The sequence below is a fragment of the Schistocerca americana genome, chromosome X (genome assembly GCF_021461395.2).
Source record: "Schistocerca americana isolate TAMUIC-IGC-003095 chromosome X, iqSchAmer2.1, whole genome shotgun sequence".
NCBI classification, from domain to species: Eukaryota; Metazoa; Arthropoda; class Insecta; order Orthoptera; family Acrididae; genus Schistocerca; species Schistocerca americana.
The window spans coordinates 997,232,336-997,256,495 of record NC_060130.1 but is presented as its reverse complement, the minus strand read 5'-3'; the positions used below and the strand labels follow the sequence as shown (position 1 = coordinate 997,256,495).

Genomic DNA, 24,160 nt, shown 5'->3' with positions numbered 1-24,160 from the left:
CAGTTAATTGACATTCTCATCCAGGAAATTAGAAATCCAGTAATTAATTCATTTACCAAATATCTTTTGTAATGCAAGCGTGTTTTTTCTACAATTAAACATTTTTGTACACAACGTACCAAATTTCTGTGTAACTGTGTATGGAATTTTTCCTGTTCCTGGTGAAAGAGTCAATTTTAGAATTGTCTGTGTAAGTCCATTGTCTACATATAGTGTACACTCTGTACGTTTCAGTGGTGCAATAGATGTAAATGGCTTATGTATTGCATTGGCTGTTTTCATTAACTAAGTCATTGTCCATATTTATAGCAAAATTGCATAGTTGAAACAAATTACCAAAGAACACAATATATGAACAAAACACATTCAGCTGAAATAAATAACCTACGAAACAAGAAATATGCAATATAAATAAAAATCATAATATATAATAACAAAAACTTTACATATGACAGATGACTAGTCAAAATACTTTGAAATTAAAGGTGTGTCGATGACTTTATTTTGTGTGGGTGTGCTAAGAGTTTATCCGACGTGACATTGCAGCCCTAACATTATTCAGTAATTTGCACTTCATTAGCACTCCTGACAGTAGTTCGCTTCCAGAATTTGACTGTAGTTTACATGGAGATATGTGTGATGCGGACTGGTGTGAGCCCATGACCGTGATTAACGATTGTACTGCTTCAAGTAGCACCATGAGCTTCAGTTTTTAGTGTCGATTTTCATAGGTAGCAGATTTCTTCCATTGTCAGCGCGTCAGGACTCTCAGGATGTCCAACAGGGTAAGTAAATTCGTATTTTGGTTGGCTATCTCACACAGCTGTATTTTCGGAGACAGATTTTTGTGCTGATAGGAAGCGCACATAGGTTTTAGGTGATACAGGCAGATAGGGGCCAGCCTATCGCACTGGCTAGCGAGTCTACTCTACTGTTGTGCTAGATATTGTTTGCTCGAAAGCATTGGCCCCCTCTGTATCTTAGCTGGCTGTGGATATCGTGTGGTCATTCCTTTGATGGTGTCACTGGTACCACTTCTGTTTGTTCACGCTTTTCTTATGGCTAGGGATAGTAAATATGATATAATTATTGATACCTGGGAAGCATAAATTACTAGTATGACATCATGATCACAGCTCAAGGGCACAATTACACGATCACAATATTATTACTTCATACAATTAAGAGAAATTTCCGGAAATTCTTCTGTGACTTCAACTGTTATAAATCCATGATACTCATTTTTATTTAATTTTGTGTGATTAAAGTACTTCACTTAATGTCCTCATGTCAAGTTACAACACCATTACATCCTTGCAGTGCGTTCTTACAGCAGATCAGGCCACCTTACAGATCTTCCACCTCTGAACGACAATTTACGACTTCCGTTTACACAATTAACGGTCTGCGGAGCACTATTGGCAAGTGGAGTGCACTCAGCACTCAGCCCTTGTGAGGCAAACTGAGGAGCTACTTGATTGAGAAGTAGCTGCTCTGGTCTCGTACACTGACATACGACCGGGAGAGCGGTGTGCTGACCACATGCCCCTCCGTATCCGCATCCAACGGGCAGAGTTTAGTTTTTAGTTTATTTACTCAATTAACGGTGTGCTCTTACGTCCTTACGTTAAGCAGTTCACCTTCTCCCACACGTTTTCCTCAATAGAGAGAAACAGTACTCTCGACGCTCACAGGTGTCATCGCAAATGGTGCACAGAAAATCACCCATAGGTAAAGCCACGAACAAACGCAAAACATCTTTATTCATTATGGTCTACTGTACCGAAAACTAACAATTTTAAATTTAAGATAATTCCTACTAGTACGTAACATTGTGGTATTTCCTTTTATTCTGCGTTAACATTTACTTTATTTATGTTCTCACCCTGTCTTAGCAAGGTACCGTACACTATCCAGAGTAAATTGCCATGCCTCTGCTTTTTGTATTTTCATTCGATGTCACAGACACTAACTTTCGTCTTCCAAATAATGTTTATGAGGTGGAACAAATTAGTTCATATCCATGATGAATATGAAAATGACAATTTTGACTTGTAGAAAACAACATTCAGCTAAGCTATTGCACAAAATTCCCCAGCTTATTATCTATTTTTCTTAAGCTAGATTGTTAAACCTACTTATTATCTAAATTTATAAATGACATACTGACTAAACATATGCACGTTATTTACAGAATTCAGTCTCTCCCATAGATTTTCCAACTGGAACTTTTTCCGCCTTGGTTTCCTGGGTTGTGCTGCCTACTTCTACCGTTCTTCCAAATTTGGTCTCTGTTATTTCCGAAATGATTCTAGTGTGTCACATTCTGTGTTTCCCAAGTGAGCTCCAATTCCTTTAACATTCCTTAAAATAGTTCTATATTGTCATTGCACTGCCAGCTAGTGTCTGCTGATATGCTAGTGATAACTTCATGTAACACAGTAGAAGGATTTCTGCAGGGTTACATGGTCATCTAAATACTGGTCCTCCTCGATCATATTTTCGAAAAATTTTAGTGGACTGCAGTACCCTGAATTTTCGAAATCTCTACTCATCATCATTTCTTGTTTGCTTTTATCTTGGGTCTCTCTAGACCAGTACTTGTTGAGAAAAGCCTCATGGAACTCCTCATAAAAAAATGGTTCAAATGGTTCTAGAACTTAGAACTACTTAAACCTAACTAACCTAAGGACATCACACACATCCATGCCCGAGGCAGGATTCGAACCTGCGACCGTAGCAGTTGCGCGGTTCCGGACTGCAGCGCCTAAACCGCGTGGCCACCGCGGTCGGTGAACTCCTCATATGACGTACAATACAATGGGGTGAAGTGTGACAGATTTTCAGTAAATTTACCTACCAATTTTGTTTCCAAAGGTTATGAAACTTTAAAAATATAAGCTTCTAACAACGCTTTACACTATGTTTGGGTTCATATTTTTTAAATATGTTAGATAGAGGGACTATAAGTGCTGAAATGTGTGCCCCAATTCACCCCAGATGGAGTGAAGTGCAATAGACATTTATTTGTGTTCAAAATACCCTCACATTCACTATGGAGGTGAAGCAGGACAGGGAAATAACACAAATGAGTATGGTAAGCAGAAATCCTTTCAATTCTATGCTACCGTATAAAAAAGTTTTGTAGAGAAAACCTTTTATTTTAAATTCAGAAACTTTTTACGAAAATAAGACTATTTTAATGCACTATAACATGATAATAATGGTCTTACAAATCTATACGCAGCTTTTCTATACTGTTCATCGCTAATTTTCACTCATCAGACTTTTGCAATGTCAACAATCTTGGACAGTGTTGCGAAGAGAAATCTTTCTCTTCTGATGTCTTGATACACATCAATCTTCCAAACAATATCAGCGTAGAGAACATCTTGGATGTCATTCACTTGAGGGAAATGGAACATTGTCATTTTTTCCCTACTTTTTTCCTTAGAAATTTTATTTCAATTGTTTTATCCTTTGGTATGCCAATGATTTCTCCCACATAGAATTTTGTTCGGTGGTCTTGCTCTGTGATGAATTTCACCACAATGAAGTCTCTGGGTTGTTCTCTTGTTGACAGCGCAAATTTAGGATCCATTTCCCTACTTCTGTTCTTACCTCTAGAAATTTCAATATCTTGTTGGGTACCAACGGAGGCTGGTGCTTGCAGACACTACTATGCTTAGCAGAAGTTGTGGAAACATTCAGGAGAAATGCTCATACCTGGATGAACATTTAGTTTTCTATCTCTGCTTCTTGTGGAATCACTAGATCTGGCTATGACAAACTTTTCAGTGAGAACATCTGTCCAAACTTTCTCAGACTCGGAATGCTCAACTCTCCTCGGAAACTTCTGCAGCACTTTTTCAGGATCTAATGGTATTATACCACATGCGCTAAAGCCAGAGATAACGTTCCTCTACATATTATCAACCTTCTCCAGTGCTTCCTTCAGTTTTTTTGGAAACTGGACTTTAGGCAGACAGCCCTTGAACAGTTTCTTCCAGTTCAGCAAAACAGCTCTCCATGCTGCTTTAATTGGTCTGAATACTGCAACATCCAAGGGCTGTGTTAGATGTGTAGAATTTGGAGGCAGCATTATAAAGGCAATGTTATGATCATGAGACAATCTTATCACTTCCTGAGAGAGATGACTTGGAAGATTGTCCCCTATGACAGCTTTTCTTCCATCAAACCTTTTCAGATATGGCAGAGCTATTTTGACAAACCAGTCTTCAAATAATGGCATGTCGAACCAACCAGATTTGCTTATTGCATAACGTGAGTCTTCAACACCAATGTCTGTCCACATTGGGTACAGACTTGTGCCCAAGGTCTTGTACACAAAGGGGGGAGCATTTCTCCATTAGCAGAAACAGTAAACATCACACTGGTTTACTGTTCGCTTTGGCCAATGAATCTTTCTGGATGTCGACATCCTCTTCTTACAATGACCATGGAATATCCAGGATCAACTGTGAAATTTGTTTCGTCATAGTTTAGAATCCCTTCTGGAGGAATGTCTTTCAAATTAGCTTCCAAGTTTTTGAAATATCCAGTAAGGCAGTCTTCATTAACAGCAGCTCTTGATCTTTTCACATTTTCTGAAAGACGAAATGTGAGGTTAGGCTGTCGATGAAAAAGATACTGACTCCAATCTCTCCCAGGTCTATTGTCTTTGAATTTTTTCACATGACATCCAAGTCAATCAAGAAAAGTTTTTACTGTGTCCTTAACATCATCACTTTGAAGAGGAAACCCCCGCTCTGCGCAGGTTCACATTCCTGGCACTATTAAATTTTCGTGCTCCTCACTTAAAACTTGTTGACCTCCATGTTTCTTCTTAAATTTTTCATTTGCCCTATTTGCCAGCGTAGTTTTTGGAACACCATATTCCTCAGCTATGATCCTTAAGCTTCTGCTACTACACCTGTACTCTGCAATGGCATTTTGCATTGCATTTTCATCATATTTAAGGAGTCCACCACGCCTTGCACCTTTTTTTATAGTTTCGCACCATGTCCCACTTCACCCCTGAAAATGGCAATTATTTAAACCAATTAGTCTCATGAGTACAATAATGACAATAACATCATGACAATTTGTATACAACATAACCTCAATACTAGTTCTGAGACTATAAGTTGAGCATTACATTAATATTCTTCTGAGCGCTGGAAGAGGTTTGTAAAGATATTTTATAATTTAATGTTTTTGGCCTGGGGAAAAAAAAAAAAAAAAAAAAAAAAAAAAAAAAAAAAAAAAAAAAAAACAATCTGCAAAGCACTTACCAGCAAAATAAGCTTCAAACACTATGTATCTGCTTTGTTAAACTTTGATGAACGAAATTAAGTAAAGAGATCACTTTCAGAGAGAACCACTTGATGTCAGCACCTACAAAATACCAAAGATAATATATCGTCGCACTTCACCTCACATATTCCACTACACCCCGCTCTATAGTACATGTTCTGGCTATACTCTTCATTCACTCTGCTGTTGCACCTTCCATATGTGAGCAGACAGTCTACTTTGTACATGAGAGGCCAGTCCCATCAACGTTTTTGAATGTAAAATGTTTCCATCATCTATATAGTGTTGGAATTTCCTGACCGACATAAAATGCTTGAAATTGAAATTCTTCTCTGGGTGTCAAGCTGTTGTCACTACTGTATTTCCATATCTTTTTCGCGCCTCATGACATACGCTGTTCTGGGTGTAGTCTTTCCTGATTTCTGCTGCGCATTCTGTACTATTAGCCAGGTGTGCAGTAGTGCATAGTAATGGATTACGGTAGTCTATATTGCATGTTTCGTTACTGCTAAGGTAGTTCGCTATTTGTGAAGCTGTTGGTCTGTGTGTGGATGCATGATTCATGTAACTATGTGCCTCCATATGTTCCCTCACATGTTCACTGTCTGTAGTCTGTGTAAGACGCTGTTGTCTGATAGGTTCCTTACAGTCTGTACCAGATTTTGCCATAACAACTTTGGACTTGCTGTTGTAGTGGCTGCCACCTGCAAGTCACCTTCCCTCTCGGTTTCCGTAATCGCGGTACTTTTCATCTGTGATTTTACTTCGTCAGCTAGTTGTTTCACTTCGTTTTCTAACCTTTGTTGAAATTGTTCTAATTCCACAGTAAGTGCTTTGTTAGGCGCAGTCTCTTTCTTACGTAATTGCAACTCCTCAACTTGTACGTAAGTTGCGTCTCCTCGTTAGTGGCATGAGTAACGCATTTTGCGTTTGTCGTTATCAATTTTGCTTCGTTCGCTGTTCTTTTTGCCTCTGCCAGCTCAAGATCTAGTTTGGATTTCAACATAATCATCTTTTCTTTGAGTTCTCAGATTTCAGTTTTAATCGTATTAATATCCGTCTTCAGTTCGGTGCTGACTTTATTTGTCGTAATTTTCATGTCATTTCGGATTTCCTCGTTGCTGTCATCTATAGCAGTACGCAATTCTGTGATCACTTTTTAAGAATAGCCAGGAGGTGTGACACTTCTGTCATGTCTAAACCTTGCCTGTAAATTGGTGCCTTTTGTTCTGAAGTGGCACACAAATTTATGTCCTCTTCCCTGTCAATGCTTGTGTGCCTCTTATAACTGCGACTACGTGCACCAGTTGGGCAACTACAAGCCAAAGCATTAGACTGTAGTCAGTTGTAGCAATATGTGGAGCTTCTATGTCCGCATGGACTACCTAAATCATAATTTCTAATTTTTACAATTGCTTCAACATGATTCCGTGCTTCGTTCTCGCTATTAGATTCACCATTTGTGGTCTGACCCTGTCTACTATTCTCCAGAAATTTCCTGGGGTGAACATTTATCTCACTACATCTCTGTGCTCCTAGCATTCAAAATCCTGTCTCATCCCACAAGCTTTCCTTAGTGCCACGTACATTTGCCCTTTAGATTGTCTATCTATGTCCTACACGTTTCTGTTCTGCTAAACGAGCTATAACCCTAGCAATTGTTGGATATGAACACTATTCAGCAGCATCCCTCATGTACAAGATTTTCACATGCAAAAACAATCACTGAATTTATCTTTCGCACAACAGTTAATTAAATTATTCACTTAGTCTACTTACGGTAACACCGTACTTGAGCAGTGATGACATATACAGACAAATACATACACAGCAGATAAAAGAAAGTACATAAAGTACTGCAGCCAGCAGGCTGAAGTGCAAGCAAGCTGAAATATCAATACAATTAATATTGTACGAATGCAGAGTCTCGCGGCGATGACATTGAATAAAATGTTCTCGGGTTTCCAACCACGTCAATTGGTTAAAACTACACGAGCTTTCGGCCAAGCACTCCTTGGCCATTGTCAAGTGTTACGACTGCCAGTGGGCTGTTGGTGCGCCCTTATATACGCTAGCTGCTGGCTGTTACGTCACTGGTGCCCGTGACATTGCCATATATGGGCATGTTATGAGTTGGCATTTGATGTGCCCTTTTCAACCGCGTGATCTCCCACAGTGCTGAGCTGCAAGCCACTGTCTCTATTCAGGGTGTTTGTGGTAATTTTTATTTCAATAGCTTCCTTTATTAAACTGTCCCAGAAGCCATTAGTGCAAGCCATGACAGAGGTATCGCCAAATTTTATGTGGTGACCGTTTTCTAACGCATGCTCAGCTAACGCAGATTTCTCTGGATAGCGTAGGTGATAATACCTCTCAGGTTGTTTCCTGCGTTGTCCCACAGTGCGCACTGTTTGTCCGATGTACTTCTGGCCACACTCACAAGGTGTATCGTAGATTCCATTTGTTCTGAGACCTACAGCGTCTTTAACTGGTCTCAGTAATTGACGGATTTTTATTGGAGGCCTGAAGATTGATTTCATCTTGTGTCTTTTCAACAGGCGGCTTATCTTGCCCGACACAGAGCCACAGAATGGCATCAAAGCAAGTTTATTTTCCTGCTCTTCGTCGGTGGTCTTATTCTGATATTTCCCAGAAATCACTTCTTTCACTTGATGGGTGCTGTAGCCGTTATTCCTGAAAACCTTGTGTAGGTGGCTCAGTTTGTCGGGCAGGTTGTCGTCGTCTGATATTACTCTTGCACGATGCACCAATGTTTGCAATACTGTGCACTTCTGTGCTGGATGATGGCTGGTGGCGTGCAGGTACAAGTCTGTGTGGGTGGGTTTTCTGTAGACGCAGTGGCCAAGGCACCCATTTCTTTTACGGTGGACAAGGACGTCAAGGAAGTTCAATGCATTATCTCTTTCCACCTCCATGGTGAACTGGATATTACTGTTGATGCCATTGAGGTGTTCCAAAAACTCGTCTAATTTCTCGCATCCATGTGGCCAGATGACGAACGTGTCGTCAACGTATCTAAAGAAACATTTTGGACAAATGGCACAAAAATTTAGAATATACTTCCAAGCAATAAATGTTATCACAAAAAATGTAGACAGAATTATTGCGCCTACATGCGTTTTTCATAATTAAATAAAATACCTCATTGTGCCTGACTGATTGACAAAGTGATGTACTAGGCCAAATGGGAAACATTAATAACCTTAATAGGTAGTATACAGGCAGCCTCCTGTTTGGAGAAATTTGGGAGAGTTTTTGCAATGATTTTTGGATTATTAAATTTTCTCTCTCTCATGCTCGGAGTTGGTGTAAACTCTTACAGTCCGTTGCTTGGCAGCCTCCTGCTGCCACTCCCTTGTGGGTCTGAGCATTGACACTGGCACACACCTGTGCCTTGACATCACATTGCCATCCCCTTCAGGGTCATGGATACCTTACCACAATGCACCACCACATGCCCCTTCAGGAGCCTAGGGAAACCTAAGGTAGCGTTGTCACCCGACAGCCTAAGATAATGGTCAGCTTCCCTGCAGTTACTTACATCCCTTCTTTTTCAGGGAAACCCACAGAGAATGTGTCCACTTCCTTATAAAGTGTCCATGACATTGGTCAAAAATTGTTCATGGTCAAATGGATTTCTGCAGACTGTGGCGTGCCCAAAGTTATCAAGTGATTTACATATCTATGTGGAGGTGGTGGCAACATACTAATGAAGGGATTAGCCGAGATGTATTTACATAAGAATTGTGAGCTATTACCAAGACAAATCGTCCACCCTAGGTAGAGGGAGCATTTTTAGGCAGAATTCACACAATCTTTTGTTTGTACACCTTGGGGCGAGAAGCAACACAATAGTATGTCTTGTTGGAAGAGGCCAAAGTGTGAGCTGTCAATGTATTCATTAGTGACATTAATCTGCAAACTGGAGCTGAGGTTAAAGTGCTGTAGCCTTTACCTTTGAATGAGGCAGTTTGTCTTCTACTATTACGCGAGGAGACTGGGTGGTTTGCTTCAACCCCCTCCTGCAGCAATGACCCTAACCATGTGTTCACAAATGACACAAACTGTAGACAAAGCAGGCAATCCGGCCACACTGTTGATAAATGCTGTGCCCCATGATGTCCTAATTGCAGGGAAATTGGTCATTTGTACATTAAGTGCCACAGTCGTAAAGTAATTTTTCAACTACTGACAAAAAATTGTTATGAATTACTTTACATGACCTTGATGGACTAGACACTTTTATTCACTCATAAACTAAATGCAATAATTTGAGCATTCACTTTCTACTCTGATGCTCCTCCCACAACTGACCATATCATTGTTCTGGGAGCTCCATCCTTTTGATGTAATGCAGTTTTTAACCTGTCTGACATTCTTCAGCACTTTCCAGTATAGTTTGTAATGATATTCTCTAACTGGGCTGTGATTATTGTGCAGCTCTCCATTCTCCTATTTGATACTCTAATGCTATTAGTTGCCAACACTGGTTGTTTGCCAGATTTTAATGGAAGATAGCTATCAAAAGAAGTGATTACAGTTTATAGAAATATTCCATGTTCATAACTTAAATATGTTCACTGAAGAGTACTTGATGTGTGCACTTTAAGATTTGCTTCAAATGTATTTATTGCAGGAGGACCCACATACTAAATAGATTATGTCAAATCAAGCACCTTTCAGCCTGCTAGTTTCCAAGTTTATTTTATTCGGCTAGCAGTTTCAGCAATTTACTACACCATCTTCAGGCCCCTGACTGACACGCACTAAGATTCCACCTCGGTTCTGGTCGAAACAGGGGCCAGTATTCAAATACTGGTACCTGTAAATTTCTGCTTGCTATAGCGATCACTTCAACTACACTCCTGGAAATTGAAATAAGAACACCGTGAATTCATTGTCCCAGGAAGGGGAAACTTTATTGACACATTCCTGGGGTCAGATACATCACATGATCACACTGACAGAACCACAGGCACATAGACACAGGCAACAGAGCATGCACAATGTCGGCACTAGTACAGTGTATATCCACCTTTCGCAGCAATGCAGGCTGCTATTCTCCCATGGAGACGATCGTAGAGATGCTGGATGTAGTCCTGTGGAACAGCTTGCCATGCCTTTTCCACCTGGCGCCTCAGTTGGACCAGCATTCGTGCTGGACGTGCAGACCGCGTGAGGCGACGCTTCATCCAGTCCCAAACATGCTCAATGGGGGACAGATCCGGAGATCTTGCTGGCCAGGGTAGTTGACTTACACCTTCTAGAGCACGTTGGGTGGCACGGGATACATGCGGACGTGCATTGTCCTGTTGGAACAGCAAGCTCCCTTGCCGGTCTAGGAATGGTAGAACGATGGGTTCGATGACGGTTTGGATGTACCGTGCACTATTCAGTGTCCCCTCGACGATCACCAGTGGTGTACGGCCAGTGTAGGAGATCGCTCCCCACACCATGATGCCGGGTGTTGGCCCTGTGTGCCTCAGTCGTATGCAGTCCTGATTGTGGCGCTCACCTGCACGGCGCCAAACACGCATACGACCATCATTGGCACCAAGGCAGAAGCGACTCTCATCGCTGAAGACGACACGTCTCCATTCGTCCCTCCATTCACGCCTGTCGCGACACCACTGGAGGCGGGCTGCACGATGTTGGGGCATGAGCGGAAGACGGCCTAACGGTGTGCGGGACCGTAGCCCAGCATCATGGAGACGGTTGCGAATGGTCCTCGCCGATACCCCAGGAGCAACAGTGTCCCTAATTTGCTGGGAAGTGGCGGTGCGGTCCCCTACGGCACTGCGTAGGATCCTACGGTCTTGGCGTGCATCCGTGCGTCGCTGCGGTCCGGTCCCAGGTCGACGGGCACGTGCACCTTCCGCCGACCACTGGCGACAACATCGATGTACTGTGGAGACCTCACGCCCCACGTGTTGAGCAATTCGGCGGTACGTCCACCCGGCCTCCCGCATGCCCACTATACGCCCTCGCTCAAAGTCCGTCAACTTCACATACGGTTCAGGTCCACGCTGTCGCGGCATGCTACCAGTGTTAAAGACTGCGATGGAGCTCCGTATGCCACGGCAAACTGGCTGACACTGACGGCGGCGGTGCACAAATGCTGCGCAGCTAACGCCATTCGACGGCCAACACCGCGGTTCTTGGTGTGTCCGCTGTGCCGTGCGTGTGATCATTGCTTGTACAGCCCTCTCGCAGTGTCCGGAGCAAGTATGGTGGGTCTGACACACCGGTGTCAATGTGTTCTTTTTTCCATTTCCAGGAGTGTATCATCTGCTGACTAAGAGTCCTGAAGATAGCATAGTAAATTGCTGAAACTGGTAACCAAATTAAATAAGTGTGGAAACTAGATGGCTGAAAGGTGTTTGAGTTGACATCCTGCATCAAACAGCTGAGTCCCACAACCATCTCTAAAAGGATGGACAGAGACATACTAAATTGTTACCTAGAGATGTAACTATATCTCTGTGTTCATATTGGTGCATCATGATCTGACATGCCATTTCTAATTATTGTGCCCTGCATTAGAAAACATTCTATGAAGACATTATACGTGGATGTGGTACTATTTTTCTCTCTTAGACAATGTATTTTATAACAGGTTTTAAGAGTATAATAGAAAGAACAATGTTATTTCTCTTGGAGAATTAGTCAACACGATAAAATAATGTTTTTCCAAAGACTGAGTTTAGCACAGTATGAAGTCATGAGAGAAAAATCATGTACTTGTAACTGGGAGATCTCCCAAAGACTCCAATGAAAGACTTTTCCCTTCAAAATTCGAATACTCCTGTAAAGCCTTCGGATGTTCTGTACAGTGTTTTCATATGTCTCTCAGATACTATCTGTCAATAGCAGTTACAAAAATGTCTTGTCAGCAGTTACCAGCAACCTTCAATGTCGCGCTCCAACTCCCCTTACAACGCTGTCTGGAGGTGTAGGTTGTAACCCCAGAGCAGCTGTTCAGAGTGTACACTGTGGCCAAAGTCTGAGCAGCAATCCTGTACTAGCCATTACCAATATTGTAAGAATAGTATCTATGAAGTTTGCTGCCAGCCACTCGCATTATCATTACCTGATCCTCTTTACTGAAGTTCTTACACGATGTCGCTTGCAATAGGCTTAAGAGTGCTGATAACTATTGCACACACTGTATGCCTCTTGCAACTGTGTTTCTACAGATCACCCAGGACAGTAACCTATCCGCACAAAATTCCTCTTATTAACATATCTAACTCAGTCAAATACCTAACATCCATTGGATTATTTCTGCTTCTGCACTTACTGGAGGCTCCACTTCACTGGACACCAAATAAACTTATTATGAACAATGGCCTAGTTATTTTTCTCTTGACACTTAATGAACATTGATTTGTCTCTACGCTTCCAGTCCTTGCCTCCTACATCCCTCCCCTCCTTTTTTTCAGTGAATACAGGCCGATTTATTTAAGAAGAAAAATGTTACATGCAAAGCAAAGTTTTTATTCAAAAACATTAAGCTCATGCTGGACTGTTTCCCTCTCACTCGCGCACGTGCACACGCGCACACACACACACACACACACACACACACACACACACACACACACACACACACTCTTTATTCGAGGTACTTACCCAATGATAATACCTGCCACAAAATTTCATTTAATAAATTACACAATTTAGATAGAACTCCAGACAATGTGAGTTCTGGAGTAACAGCAATTTATCAAAGTAAATAATGTAGGCAGCATATCATGGGAGGAACTAATACCACATGACAATTTTCTTAACAGCATACAATGAATATTTAGAACAAATAAATAAATTAATAAATAAGACATGGATGAAGACACACACTATACAACAATTAAAATTAATTCATTGTCATTACTACAACTTACTTTTAAAACCACCTACAGTATGTACAAAATGCGTGTATATCAACACGAAAAGTGTTATCACAAACACATCACACTTTTGTACTACAATTTTAAGACAATGATATTATTAAGAAATGTGCTACTATAGGTGAAACAGTGTTTAATTATTGTCTTTCTTCTTTCTGCATACAAAAATAAATTCTTTAATTACAAAACACAATTTTACTTGTAAATATATACATAATGCCCGTGTTCTATCCGAACAACACACGCTGGAGAAGGCACTGTCTCGACTGCTGACGGATGCAAGTGTTTAAAATAGGAGGAGGAGGAGCCTGTTTTCATTTATTGTCATAAAATAGTTATGTCAGTAACATATAACTATAATATTATTGAACATTGGCTTTCACTGTTCTTGCACAGTAGTAATCTAATTTTTGTTAAGGCTTAATTTAATATCTCAGGTCACTGTTGATGTTTATGTAGGTAGCTTCATATATAAAATCTTTATACAAAAATTCTTTGGCTTTTTTTGCACAACCACTCAGATAGCAGCCTTCTTTTGGCCATTAGTAAGAGCCAAATAACCGTAATACTGAGGACAAATAAGGCACGGCTAATATCCTTAAATACCCATAGTATAAATTTAGTTTGAAGAACTGCCACTGTCTGCATAATTTAATATGCAATTTTTTCACTCTTGATGAACATCTGTTCAGTTTATCTGTATAAACTCTATTTATACAGCACCTCCACATCATAAAGAGCGACCCACGCCTGCAAAATAAACATAGGCTGTAAAATACATTATTTGCACAATGAAACACATTGAAAAATATTTAAGGAGAGATGTGTAAGTCCACAGTGGATCAGTATTGTCGTGTGGGTCTAGTATTTAACCCCCCCCCCCCCCCCAATCATGAACTATGCACTGTCATGTTTCAGTGGTGTTAACATAAATGAACAATGACTGTATATCAAGTTTCAGTAGTGTTCACAAGTCTACACAAAATTCCTACGAATGTTGATTGTATCACCAAACGAGGCTGAAAGGACTTCAGAAGAGGTAAAAGTGTCAGCAGCATTATACGTGACATTCCCGTATCATCAAGGAAATTGAAATGCATATTTTCTCTCTTTTTCAATTTATATCTAATGTGCAGTCAATTAAAAAATGTAGCTTCAACAAAAACACAGACCTCAAATACACCCATAATCCTTTGTGCATTTATTTTGTTTTTAGAATCACAATATACTCTTAATAACATGAAACTGTAGCTGTAAATGTCAGAAGCTGGCTATTATACACCCACTACACAGAGTGGTCAGAAAGAACCTAGAAAGCTTTTAACCGTGTTGCAGGATAGGTTATGTTGTTTGGTTTGTGGGGTACTCAACTGCATAGTTATCAGTGCCATACAAAGTCCCAATCTTGCAACATTCACAAACGATGAGGGCAACACAAATACCTACTCCCTGGGCAGAAAATATACCAAACCCGGCGACTTGAACCTGGGACCTCATGATCGAGAGGCAATAATGCCAGCCACTAGACCACGAGCTGCAGACAGGATAGGTTATGATGTCTATTCAATTTTGTGTGCCAGTTACATAAGAGTGGCACTAGTAGTACCACTATGAGCATGGATATCAGGTTTGCTTTAAATATACACTGTAACGGTTGAGAGTGTTTACCTTTGAGATTGGATATGGTGAGTTGACGTTAGTTAAGAATGCCTTTATGGTGCCAAACGTTCCAGTATCAACACCATACTGAGTTTGAAAGAGGTCGTGTAATAGTGCTACGAGAAGCTGGATGTTTTTTCTGTGACATTGCAGAAAGATTTAGCAGGAATGCAGCCACTGTACAACACTACTGGCAGTGGTGGTTACGAGAATGTACAGTTGCAAGAAGATGAGGGTTTGGACAACCATGTGGCACTACTTATAGGGAAGACCAATGTGTATGGTGTATAGCTCTGGCGAATCATACTGCATATGCAACAGCATATTGGAGCTGCAGTTGGCACCACAGTGACAATGAACTGTTACAAACTGATTACTTCAAGGACAGCTCCAAGCCAGTCACCCTGTAGCGTGCATTCCACTGACCCCAAACCACCTCCATTTGTGGCTTCAGTGGTGTCAACCAAGAACTCATTGGCGGGCAGGGTGGATGTCTGCTGTGATTTCTGATGAAAGCTGGTTCTGCTTCTGAGCCAGTAATGGTCATGTGTTGGTTAGGAGGAGACCAATTAAGAACCTGTAACCAACTTGTTTGCATGCTAGACACAATGGACCTACACCTGGAGTTACGGTCTGGAGGGGTGCGATTCGTATGACAGTAGGAGTACTTTTGTAGTTATCAAATGCTTCGTAACTGTAAATTTATTTGCCAATCTAGTATTTCAACCTGGTGAGCTGCAATTCCTATCATTATTCCACAGGGTGTTTTCCAACAGGAAACTTGCCCACATACCGCTGTTGTAACCCAACATGCTCTACAAAGTCTTGACATATTGCCTTGGTCTACATCACCACCAGATTTGTCTCCAATTATGCACATATGGTAATTCATTTGACAACAACTCCAGACTCATCCACAAACAGCATTAACTTCCCTGCACTGACCGACGAAGTGCAACAGGCATGGAACTCCATCCCACAAACTGACATGCAGCACTATTACAACACAATGCATGCATATTTGCATGATTGCATTCTAATAATGTATCAACATTTCACATTTGCAATTGCTTATCTCACACTTACTTTAACTTGTGTTCTTTCGATGTTAGAAGTATGATACCTAGATAAATGTATTCCAAAAATTGCTTTACAGTACATTAATTATTCTTTGATGTTGCAATGTTTTCCTATCAGTGTAATGTTAAGAAGAAAAATTAGGTACGTTGACTTGTTTCTGAGTTAATTAGCGCTGAAAGTAGTCAATCAGCCTGTCCCATGTGCAAATTCAGGTGGCCTGCCGGACACAATCTGTGTCAGTTGTTCTCATAGCTTAGATTATGGTGCACCAGACTGCTCAGCCTTGGGTTCAGGTTCAATCTTTACTACCATCCCAAGTCCAATTTTTGTATTGCTCTTGATAGGTTTTGGGAAACTGAACAAAGCGCACTTTTGTGACACTGCCTCTGGCTGGCCACTTGAATTTGCATGCCCAACAGTCTTATTGGTGGACTTCAACTTCAATTGACTTGGAAATGGTGCAACATACCTTTTTTTTAACAATTATTTTTCAGATCAATCTACCCTACAACACTCTTACAAGCTTTTCAGACTGTGAAAGCACATTACAGAGACAGCTATTTTCAAATCCAGTAGATAACTATAGCAAAGAAAAATCAAATTAAAGTAGTAGTAATGCAACGCAATAAGTAGACGAAAAAATGACAACTACCTCGATTGCTGAGGATATCAGTAGTCAGATACGTAATGACAGTCTACAGGATGTTTGCAGACTTGTACCTACATGCACTGATCACAATTAGGGCTGCTCAGCTCAGCTGATCGAAAAGTTTTATGTTCGTAAAGTATTGCAATTATAAACAATTATATTCACAAGAAATTATGTTAAGCTTTTTGTTGAAACTCTTGAGGTGCTATCCATTACTGTGTTCGGAGCTATCAGCAGAACTCCAGTGCGATTTCATATATATTTTCTGTAGTGAAAATAGGTCTCTCACTATTGCAATTGTCTCGTAAACCTGCACAAAAAAAGGTCATGAAGATTTTTTGTAGCACTCTTGGGGAGATATTCAGAAGTGTGTTCACAATTTTATTTTCACCAATTGGCAAATAATATTTTTGCAACTTTAAAATTTTATGAGTTACCGGTGTTTTCTTCATGAAATTCTGCAGAACTATTCAAATTTTGTACATAAAACTATTGAACACTTGATAGAAGCGCATTTTCAGAAAGTGTGCGTGCATGCAAATAGAGAGGTGTGTGTGTGTGTGTGTGAGAGAGAGAGAGAGAGAGAGAGAGAGAGAGAGAGAGAGAGAGAGAGAGAGAGAGAGACCGCCTCTTTTTTAAACACCGACAGTCAGCTGGGTGAAATGAAGAATGGAATATCCACATTTGCAATCAAGAGAGCATATGATATTGCGTCACAACTAATGTTCATCATTAGAATCCAATTATTCGAGCTGATGTGCATGGGATAGACAGAAGCTGTGGGGAATTGCTACCCCTTTTCTCTTCTGGTGTTGGTCTCAAAACAGTTTGAAAAACATGCTGCATAACAAATCTAAAAATTTGTTACAAAAAATGATGTAACTTTTAAAAACTGGGCTTCCAATAAAGCACACACACTGGATATGCCATCTGTTAAATTATACGAAGGTAACTTTAATATTAGGTATCAGTGAAAAGGTCAGAGGAATATTATGAGATCTGACAAAAGCGTTAATTCAGTGAATCAAATTACATAAACATGGAATTAGGGACAGTGTTTTACAGTGGTTCAGCTTACTCTCAATAGAATAGAAACAGAATAACAACAACACTGAACTGAAGCAGTTACTTCTCTGACGGGAGAACTTTTCCCAAGAAGTCCTACATGACAGTGTTAGGGTATCTGCTTGTTCCTGTTCTCTATAAATCATTTACTACTTACTATTGTTGCTCGTTCCACCTTATTTACTGATCATCCACCCATTATAAACGTAATACAAGTGCCAGAAAAAATTCCAGGAAGTGTTAAAGTTCTTCAAAAAACACTAATCCTCATTCAATCCAACTGGACACACTGAGCGTAAAAATAACACAAATGATGAAATTTGAAACTAAAACATCCAAACTGAGTAACATAAAGACAACTTGCAATAATCAAGAGATCACAGAAGCAAATCTTTTAACTCCACAAACTCTAGGGTAACCAATTTTTGACCATAGCTTTACAGGAGACGATCAACATTTGAGCATAATTTTAAGGGAGGTTTAAAGGAGATACACTGACAAATTTTCCACAGAAGTACGTCGTATGTTCTGGGAATAGGTGACAATGAAGATGCAAGTATGAATACACTAGCATATGTTGTTACTTTTACTCTATTACATCATACAGTATATCAGGGTAACTCCACAAACCGAGAGAAAGTTTTTAAAAGTACAAAAATGTGTAATAAGACTCATTTGTAGTGTAAATTCAGAAATAAGTGTTACACTCAAGTATTTTAAATGTGTATGTTATATTTTCTGACATGTTCCACACCTACAAGGTTCCCTCATTTTTGGGTTAATGAAATGAAAAATGAATGTAATTAATTAAAACAATTTTCTTGCTCATTGCATACAATACACAAATATAATCAGAAAAAAACATTAACAAATTTGCACATATACAGTGTCTGTACCCTAATGTACTTATTTACAGAAGCTGCAGAACTCTGCAATTTTTTCTCTGCCTGTGTATATTTAAGAAACTCTTTGGAATTATAATCAAAATTCATTTAAATCAATAAGTTCGAAGCTGCTGCTGTTTCTCTGATCCGTCCATAAGAGAAAAAATTCTTTTGAAGTGTTGCGAAATGATGTCGCATTGGAGAGTCAATTTAGATATAAATAATGCAAGTGTATTTAAACATGAATGTGTCTATAATCCTCTTTCACAAAGGCCTTGTTACTTCTGTGTGTTATTTGTACCAGAGCTGATTAGTACGAACCAACCAAGACATTACTGACTGAGAAACAAGTAAACATTTCCCCTCTTATACTCCTTCTAGATACATTGACTGTCATTCTTTCTCTGCTTCTCAAATTCCCTTGAGCCAAGCAACCTCTTCACATTAAAGCATGAATGGAAAATAGACTACATATCGACAATATTATAGATTATTATATGAAAAGTTTTTGAGATCTATTGAACATTAAACTTTAACTATTGATAATACTTCATAGGATAATATTTACAACAGTGGTCACTGATGAAATACATAGGACAAACAAGCAGTCAACAATGGAGAATTAAAAAAATAATGGTATAATATGGGAGATCCTGGAAAATACAGGAGAGTTGGTCACCCTAAAATACTCTTATGTTTGGGCATGGAGTATTCAACAGCATGAAGTAAGTTAAAATTTTTTTCTGTGATGCTGTGACTCTGCTGTAAACAGAAAGATTCAAGAACAATAGAATAAAATAAATTTAATGTACACAGAAGGCAAGGTTAGTATCATCAAATTTTTGACAGTGGAAGTGATGTCCTTTGTTTGTTGACACATATCATCTTAATTATTTTTCTTCTAATTTTTTTTTCTACAGCAGTTCTAGTTGCACAGCATTTGTTGAAGTCTCCAGGTAATTATGATACACAACCTTCCTTGTCTTTATGTTCTGATGAAGTACACACTGCATATTCATTTAGCATATTAATTATTTGCTAAGCTGTCTCTGTCTGCCTTCCAATTTAAATTTTGTTTTGATTTACTCTTTACTTTCCATGCATGTTTGATGAAGTTCAGAGGCTCCAGAATGATTATATTGAGGTAGTGGTTCCCAACCTTAATAAGACGATTATCCCCGAATAGGTAAGATATCAGTTACTACGCTCCAAAAAAGTTTGTTATCTAACTAAAATTTATAATAGAAAAGAATAACCCATTTTAAAACGATGAGCAATTTGTAATGTCTAGTTGACATTCCACCAAATACTAGTGAAACTGCCATGTTTGTAGATATTATTTCAAAATAGAAATAATGAGCCAAAGACTGTTTACAAGCGCTCATTTCCAACAATCTTTATTACAACCGCTTTAATTATGGAACAGACTTTAAAATGCTATAAGGTTGCTTAAAAATGGACACTTTGTGAATTAGTTTATTGTTCGTCATGATGTGTTTCGGGATTATCCCCTCATCTGATAACCTGATGAACAAAAAAAATTTCTTTCTACATGTGGTAGATGTTACAAGAGTCTTATAATGGTCATTATAGTAAAACAGTAGGAGTTTTTGTAAAGGATTTCCACAACTGTTACAATTATTTGAAATGAATGCATACAGTTTTATTCTGTAATGTTATTCAGTAAACTTCTTGTAAAAATAGCCAATGCTCCGGATTTTGGACCACTGCGTAATTTCAGACTTTTTTTTATACCTGTATGCTAAGTTGTTTACCTGACCAGTACCTTTCACATAAGCCATGCAGTCGTACATCTACCACATGCAAAAAGGAACAGTTTATTTTACAGGTCATTGAGTGATGGAATGTTTCCAGAACATGCCATGACAAGAAACAATTAAAAACCAGTGAATATATTTGAGCAACCTTACAGCATTTTTGAAGTCCACTTCGCAACTACTCCACTTCGCAACTACTCCACTTCGCAACTACTCCACTTCGCAACTACTCCACTTCGCAACTACTCCACTTCGCAACTACTCCACTTCGCAACTACTCCACTTCGCAACTACTCCACTTCGCAACTACTCCACTTCGCAACTACTCCACTTCGCAACTACTCCACTTCGCAACTACTCCACTTCGCAACTACTCCACTTCGCAACTACTCCACTTCGCAACTACTCCACTTCGCAACTACTCCACTTCGCAACTACTCCACTTCGCAACTACTCCACTTCGCAACTACTCCACTTCGCAACTACTCCACTTCGCAACTACTCCACTTCGCAACTACTCCACTTCGCAACTACTCCACTTCGCAACTACTCCACTTCGCAACTACTCCACTTCGCAACTACTCCACTTCGCAACTACTCCACTTCGCAACTACTCCACTTCGCAACTACTCCACTTCGCAACTACTCCACTTCGCAACTACTCCACTTCGCAACTACTCCACTTCGCAACTACTCCACTTCGCAACTACTCCACTTCGCAACTACTCCACTTCGCAACTACTCCACTTCGCAACTACTCCACTTCGCAACTACTCCACTTCGCAACTACTCCACTTCGCAACTACTCCACTTCGCAACTACTGTGATATTGGTTGCTTTCCTCTTCAAGGATTTTCAATCCAATTTAGATATAATCACTCTGGTGTCTCTCAATGCACACAGTAAATTATGCTCATCTGTTATTTAGATTGTCATTTTCATTGCTGAGGTAGTCCAAAATCCACTTTTACATCTGCAAGTTGTGGCAAATCCAACTGGTATTCTTAAGGCAGGTTATTATAAAGGATACTTGCCAATGTATGCCAAAATTTTAACAGTTTTCTTGTTTTATTACTATCTATTTTCAGTGTGTTGCCCATAAACAATCAAAGAAATTTTACTTTGCCTCTCATTTCACTATCTGAAAACGTTTATTCATTAACTGAAATGGTCTTAGAATCATTCAAGGCATTTAACTGCCAATTATACAAGTGAGGAAAATAGTTGCTAATAGAGTTTATTACTTTTAAGTGCTGACAACTATGACTGGATGGATAAGAAAAGGAAACAGAAGGTAAAAATCTTGAGTCTTTATGGTAAAGTAAAGAGAATTTTCACAAGTACACTTCCAATGTGTCTAGAAGGAAAGTTTACAATTACTGTATACAGGGTGAATCACCTAAAACATGCATCACAAATATTGTGGAAATGTGAAGTGCTACTGATGTGTGGTTTTCACAGAATGGATTGGTAGTCAGGGACTCATATTGTTAGCCAATAAACAGTGTAATAATACAGTAACTAGGAAGTGTAATTTTGTGCAAACATAAACTTTCTTAAAATCTAACAATGCCTATGCCATTAAGAAACTAAAACTAGTAGTATGGTAAATTAGATGTCGGTGGTGTTTGTTGCAGGATTCTAGTTCCAGTCATTAATGAGATATTGTATTTTGTGAAGTTTCCACACCGACACGTGTTTGTGCCATTTAACCTGCGTAATTGCTACAATGTTCTTATGTTCACTGACAGTGTGCTTGTGTATTCCATGAGTGCATTGTGGCTTGTTAGCAAGTTAGTGTGCGACAGTAAAAGCAGTAGGTTGTGAGTGGATGATGGGATTTACCAATACAGAAAAAGCCAACATGCTCATGGTGTGTGGATAGTGTAGGAGGAATGCAGTTTGTTCTTGTATGGTGTATGTGGCAAGATATCCCAATGGACACCAACCACCTCGACAATTATTTATGAACCTCTTCAACCAGTTATATGAAACTGGTAGTGTAACACCTAGAAAATGTAACAGTAGGAAACACGTCATGACTAAAGAAGAGGAAATTCACGTTCTTACAGCTGTGCAGTTTATCCACATGTTAGAGCCTGTGCAACAGCATGGGGAAGTAGTACGCGTTAGGCAAGTGTCTTGTGCATTCTTCATTGACGCAAGTCCCAGACTCATCACCTCTCTCTCCATCAAGAGCTGCATGGAAATGACTGAGAATCTTGTTAAATTCTGTGCATGGGCATTACGACAGGATGTTCCAGATGTATCATCAGTCTTGTTTAGTGATGAAGCCACAGTTACTAATCATGGTCAAGTAAAGCAGCAAAATATGCACTATTGGTACGTTGACAATCTTTGTTGGCTTCATCAAGTGGAACGTCAGCGTCCATGATGTGTAAATGTATAGTATGGGGTAGTGAGCCATCAGCTCATAGGCTCATTTTTCATACATGGAACAATGAATGTGCGTAAGTATCGCAGCTTCCTAACAAACCGTCTACCACGGATGCTAGAAGACATTCCTCTGCAGACTAGGACAAACCTGTGATAACAACATGATTGCTGTCCAACTGATAGTGCATGAAGCATTACAGAATGTCTTCACGAATGTTTTCCGTATCACTGGATTGGACACTGAGGACCTGTACTTGACCGGTCCGTTCCCCAGATTTGACACCTATAGACATTTCTGTGTCTAAAGCTGAGAGAGACTATCTACAAGGACATGCCAAGTATACACATGAAACATGTTATTGCAGCCTGCTCTGACATCTGCACTGAAATGCTAGCATGTGTGCAGCAGTGGTTCCATACTAGATGGAAGCGTGTATTGCTGCTGTAGGTGGTCATTTTGAACACAACTGTCTCATTACTGGTCAGAATCCATGTAAGCACTTGTGGTGTTTAATTTAGTGTGCGCTGCCACAGGTATTGTAGAAGTGTCAGTGTAGGAACTTCTCGAAGTGTCTCTCTTAAAAGACCTCACAAGAATCCTGCAACTAACACCACTGAAATTCTAATTTATCCTACTTTTAGTTTGTTAATGTCAACAGGCACTGCTCCATTTAAAAAGAGTATGTTTGCACAAAAAATACTCTTTCAAAGTATTATTACAATCTGCTGACAGGCTAACAATTCGAGCCACTGATTACCAATGTTTCCTGTGAAAACTGCACATCAATAGCACTTTCCATTTCCACAATATCTGTAGTTCAAGTTTCAGATAATTCACCAGACTACTGAGTTTGGACTTATGGCACTAAACACTTTAAATACAGAAATCATTCAAACACAGAGAGCAATGGAGAGATTTATGTTGGTAATTACTGGAAGACAGATGAAAATAAACAAATCGATCAAGGAACAGACAGGTGTGGAACACAATTATGACTGTACTGAAAATTAAATGGAGGCACAGAGAACATGTAGGTAGATGAATGGATGGTAGCTGGATCAAAGGAAGTACTGTGGCTGAATACAAGAGATAAGAAAGACATGATGACCTAGTAAATGGTAGGTGGGCGACCTTAGAAAATATGAAAGGAAAACAAGTTGCTTATAACTGAACAGTGCCATGCATGGAAAGTCTGGAAGGGACATTTATCCAGAAATAAATATAAAATGGCTGATAAAATTATGGCCTAAGAAATATTATAGTCTAATGAAACAATGGCAACAAAAGGAAAGAACAGAGGTCAGAGTTCAACATCTAGATCATTAAGAACACAGCAGCTTGGACTGGTTGGGGTTGAAGAGAGCAAACAGCAAGGTCATCAGTCCCTTGTTTCAAAGGTGGTC

At 39.6% G+C, this 24,160-nt stretch overlaps 1 protein-coding gene across 1 annotated transcript in view; it reads right to left on the bottom strand.

The window, feature by feature from the left end:
• Positions 1-13,362: 13,362 nt before the first annotated feature.
• The window catches only part of LOC124555379 (aarF domain-containing kinase 1), a 136,445-nt gene continuing 125,647 nt past the window's right edge, over positions 13,363-24,160 (bottom strand). The window contains exon 8 of the mRNA XM_047129272.1: positions 13,363-13,994. Within this exon, the coding sequence (XP_046985228.1) occupies positions 13,787-13,994 (208 nt within the window). The 3' untranslated portion in view covers positions 13,363-13,786. The remainder of the gene's footprint in view (positions 13,995-24,160) is intronic.